Source organism: Populus trichocarpa, chromosome 4 (assembly GCF_000002775.5).
Source record: "Populus trichocarpa isolate Nisqually-1 chromosome 4, P.trichocarpa_v4.1, whole genome shotgun sequence".
Classification (NCBI taxonomy): Eukaryota; Viridiplantae; Streptophyta; class Magnoliopsida; order Malpighiales; family Salicaceae; genus Populus; species Populus trichocarpa.
The window spans coordinates 7,388,981-7,394,111 of NC_037288.2; the positions used below are offsets into that span (position 1 = coordinate 7,388,981).

Here is a 5,131-nt window from a genome sequence, read left to right on the forward strand (position 1 = left end):
TCTCAATCATTTAATTAAATGTTTTTTTAATTAAATGATTAAATGATCTCTCATTTTAGCGCCTACCATAAGAGGTAATAAACCCACGTTAATAAAAAAATAAAGAAGAAGAAGAAGAGGAGAAATAACAAGTAACAAAAAATTACACAGGTAAAGGAAATGATAGATACTTAACAGCAAGCAACAAGAGTAGGAAATAACTTATCCACTCTAACTGTAAGACATTCTCAAATCTGAAACCTACCCAAATACCCAAAACCACCAGTCCAACCGTCCAAGTCAACCGTCCTGGCACTCGGCACCCTGCCCTTTCAACTACATCTATAAATGCTTATCTCTCTTGCAATGGAATCGGCTCCTTGTTTCAGCCTTTCCCATCTTCTTTTCTCCCTCAATATCTCTTTGGGCAACTCTAGGAGTCTTTGAAGGGAGAGTAAGTGCCAAAGCTATGAGAAAACCTTGCTGCGATAAACAAGGCAATAACAAAGGAGCATGGTCCACGCAAGAAGATCAGAAGCTCATTGATTATATTCAAACTCACGGTGAAGGTTGTTGGCGTTCTCTCCCTGAGGCCGCAGGTATATATATATTCCGGACAAGTATCAATTCCGCCTTGCAATATGCAACCAATTTATATATGCTGAAGAAATTTGTGTAATTCATCAGGTTTGCACCGCTGTGGCAAGAGTTGTAGGCTAAGATGGATAAACTATCTTAGGCCAGACATAAAACGTGGTAACTTTGGACAAGATGAAGAGGACCTCATTATTAAGCTACATGCTCTCCTTGGCAATAGGTATGATCTCCCTTTACAAATAAAGGAGTAACATATATAGGCATAGAGGGCATCATTCACTTGTGGTCTCACAAACACATGCATAGCATATTAATCTTTCGGGGTTGGCCTGATGGTCGAGGAGGCGATTCCTTAATTTTGTGGCTAGTAGCAAACAATTTTATGCATGTGCATCTAATAAGCATGATATGATCCTAATCGAAGAATAATGTTAATTTGTGTGGTGCTGTAGGTGGGCATTGATAGCAGGAAGATTGCCAGGAAGAACTGATAATGAGGTGAAGAACTATTGGAACTCTCATTTAAAGAAAAAGCTAATAAACATGGGAATTGACCCAAATAATCATCGGTTGAACCAAATTCTTCCTCGTCTTCAAGCTGAGCCTGCTGCTCCTGTTATTGCTATATCAACTACTACAGGGTCTAAGAATAATGTAGCTGCAAGCAAACCCAAGAATTTATCAAATGGTGACAGTGATAGGGTTTCTGACACAGCAACTTGTCTCGAAGATGAATATGAATCTTTGGTGACACAGCAAGCTGCAACTTCTGGTTCTTCAAGCATTAATATTGATCTCAACATTGCAGCTCCAGCTTCTCCGGGTCACAGGACCACTTTTGGAAACAAGCAACAAAATTGCAAGTTGGGCAAAACTAGCCAAGTTGAGAGAGACCCATCATCATTGCCAACTCTGCTTCTTTTTAGATGAAGCAATTTCTCGATTGTAGAAAGAGCATGATTTAAGCCGTTTGGTTTGGAGTACTAATTTAACTAGACACTTTTTTTTTTAATTTTTTATCCGAATCGAATTGAATGAAAGAACTAAATTGATTAGTTAGGTTTTACATTTGTTAAGTCAAATTTGAATTAATGAGTTTTTAGTTGGGTTATTTTAATTTTAACATGTTTTGATTGATAGGCCTTTAGTTTGATTATTTTTTTACAAGTTTTAATAAATCAATGGGTTCCGTTAGGTTCAAGTTAATTTTTTTTAATTTTTAAAATTTAAAACCAAAATCTAATTGATTTATTTTTAAAAAATATTTCTAACTAAATTAAAATTATCCCACAAATTTGAAAAATCGTTCAATTTGGTTAGTTTTAGGTCAATTTTTATGGGATATTTTAGATAATTCAATTAATTTACTCACCTCTACTTCTCTGAGCACTTGTCATGCAAGGAATTTAGTTGATTGCCATGCTCGTAGAGATTTTCCTAAATGCTACTAGCTTACTTGAAGAATAATTATTTTGTTCATAATTATGAAAATATTTTAATAACAATGAATAGTTAGAAATTAATTTATTTAAACTTAGTTTCGTTGCATTTAATTAGTAAGTAGAGAAAGATTGGATAATTAGCTCCTAAGAAATTGTTAACAAGTATACACTACCAGAATTTTGTATATCACCGACCGATTTTTTTCATCGGTATTTAGGTATTGATTTTGTCGGTAATAATTTTATCGATGAAATCACATATGATTATTGTTTATCAAAAAATATATCATCGGTGATTTCTAGTATATCGATAATTCCATCGGTAATATAATTACCGTTGGATTTGCAAACGGAAAAAAAGGAAAAAAAACAATTATTGGCGTCATTCTGTTGGTATTTCCATCTGTGTGTATGGAATATTATCGATGAAATATTCTTGTCTGTGATTACATATTGTTAGTGGCATTTTCTGTAATTATTTTCAACTATCTGGAACTCTCCGGTGTATTTATTCTGTCGATGATTCCATCTGAAATAATAAGTGGCATTTCATGTAATTTTTTTTATCAACTCTCTAAACCTTTCTGACAGAGGTAATTCGTTGATAATTTTGTCAGTAAATTGTTTATTAAAAAAACAATTTCTAATAAACATAGTACAAAAAATTAAAAAAATAAAATTAAAAATCTAAATATTTATTACAGATTTTAAAATTAATCATTTTCAATACAATTCATATAAAAGAGAGGGGTTGAAGGAGGATGAGAAGGAGGAAGAGACGGGTCTTGGCTGGAACCAATGAGATGGACCACATGTACCGCCCATATATGATTTCAGTTCCATGTACAATCGTTGGAGTTCAGTCGTCTTAGCATTAAGTCGTTCTATCTCAGTAGTAAGATGGGTCATCCGAGTTTTAATTTGTTGGTTTAAAATCAATTGAAACTCTAGAGATTGAGAGCTTGAAGCTGATTGCAAGGATTTAATGGTCGATACACTACGGCGCGTCCACTTATCCTCAACCCTAGTGTTTGAGATACTGTAAACTCAATTTTTATAGAGTTCACCCGATGATCCAACCTCCAACCACAAATTCAGATCGAGTTCTAGATGGGTTGAAGGATCGTCGCCGTATCTCTCATGCAATCGCATGGTATATATTTACTGAAAAGAAAAAAAAACAGTTAGTTAATTTTAAATAATAATAACTTAAGAAAAAAAAATTGTTGAAACCAACTTACCACGAACTTTTGAGCTTGACTATCCATGAGTTGTTGCACTCCTTTTTGATGGTCGTCATTTCGCAAGTGAGTTTCTACAAAAACCTCCATTGGTCTTGGTTTATATCCAAAAACCGTAGCCACCAAAAAGAAATTATTGTTAATTAAACATTTTCTTAAAATTTTCTTTTTAAAAAAATTGAATTAATAAAAAAGAATCTTATCATCCGTTTCACATAAGAAATGGACGAAATAGATCTGCCAGTGTGCATGGTAATCGAACCATTAATCCCCATGTTTTAACTTAATTTGATTTTTATATCAACTTTGGTTCTCATTCTTTTGATTGTTATTTATTTTTCTCTTATCCTTTTCTTAATTAAAATTTTTTATCTATCATATTTTGTCCTTATTCTTTTGATTACTATTTATTTAATTTAAAATAATTTATAAAATAATTATTTTTCTCAATTTCATCATATTTCAACTTTTTTATTTATCAGATTTAGTCTCAATTCTTTTGATTGCTATTTATTTTATTTAAAATAATTTATGAAATTGAATTTTTTTCAATTTTATCCTCCAACTTTTTTATCTGTCTGATGTAATCCCCATTCTTTTAATAAACTTGAAAAAAATTAAAATAATAATAAATTCCTTTTCAATTCTTTTTCTATAAAATTACTAAATATCAAAAAATAACTTATTTTTTTAGTAATTCACTTTCGATAAAAACCACTTAAAATTTTTTTATTGTAAATCTAAAAAAGATAGAGAAACTCTAAAAAAAGGTGTTTTGTCGCGTTTCCCTCCTCATAAGGAAGCTTAGAGTCTCTGGTCCTTAGTTGCTGTTAAAGCGTGGCCAGACTATAGAGACAAGCATATATCATGAGATGTCTTATTACCTCGTAGAAACAGAAAACCAAAAACATCATTTTTAAGATGTTGGATGGGCATGACCCTAAAAATCATAGTTTCAAATACTTGGTCTAGAACTGACCAGAAAAAAAGTTTATATCATTAGATTGTTAGATTTGGACTGGGTCAATTAAATCACTGAAAATTTGGTCGAAACAACTTAATTTCTTCGAATCAATTTTGTTTTTTTCAACTTAAAACTTAAGCTGAATCAGATTCTAAACCATGGACTTTCCATATCGACTGACAGAGTTTAATAAGAATGCGTGAAACATCAAGCCATGGCTGTACCAATTAATCAAAATTCTTACTTAAAGCCCATTTTTTGTATTGAAGGGCAATCATGTTGGTTCTAATTAAGCTTCGAATCAGCATTTGTTGCCTGGAGAATAGCCTAACTGAGGCTCAAGTAATTTGGACTTTGATTGATTATGTAGCCTTCCTGAAGAGCAACCCAACATTGCTCTTTAAAACTTTTAGGCCACAGTCTTCGGGGATGGTTTCATTCTATGCTTACAGAGTTAGAATGGAGGATTAACCATCGTATAGTTATCAAAGATAGTTAAGATTAAGCCTAGGGTATGAAATCGTCCTACATTTAATTCTTATATATAAATAGCTTATGAGTTTTTAATTTTTAGGAACTGTTTAACTTTTTTTTTTTAATAACCATGTAGTTCATACTAATTGTATGTTTGCAATTGTGGTAATTTTGTGGTTTCGATGTAAAAGAAAAAAGAACTTGGGGATAAAAAGAAATAATAAAAAAGTATTTGGTTGCATTCATGGTTAAATAAAAAGCTATTTAAAAAATGACATACAAGAACATAATTAAAAAGATTTTATTTAATGATAATTTGATACATAACCAATATATTATTATAAAAAAAATCCTTACCTTGAAAATGATATAAACTTGTAATACACATATACTACTTTTTTTTTATATAATTTTCAAAATTTAATTCAGTAGTT

At 31.4% G+C, this 5,131-nt stretch overlaps 1 protein-coding gene across 1 annotated transcript; it reads left to right on the forward strand.

Annotated features, from left to right (window-relative positions):
* Nucleotides 1-339: 339 nt before the first annotated feature.
* LOC7493553 (transcription repressor MYB6) lies at nt 340-1,678 on the forward strand. The gene is made up of 3 exons (XM_002305836.4): nt 340-578; nt 667-796; nt 1,029-1,678. The coding sequence occupies exons 1-3, from the start codon at nt 449-451 to the stop codon at nt 1,504-1,506; spliced, it is 738 nt and encodes a 245-aa protein (XP_002305872.1). The 5' UTR covers nt 340-448; the 3' UTR covers nt 1,507-1,678.
* Nucleotides 1,679-5,131: the final 3,453 nt, after the last annotated feature.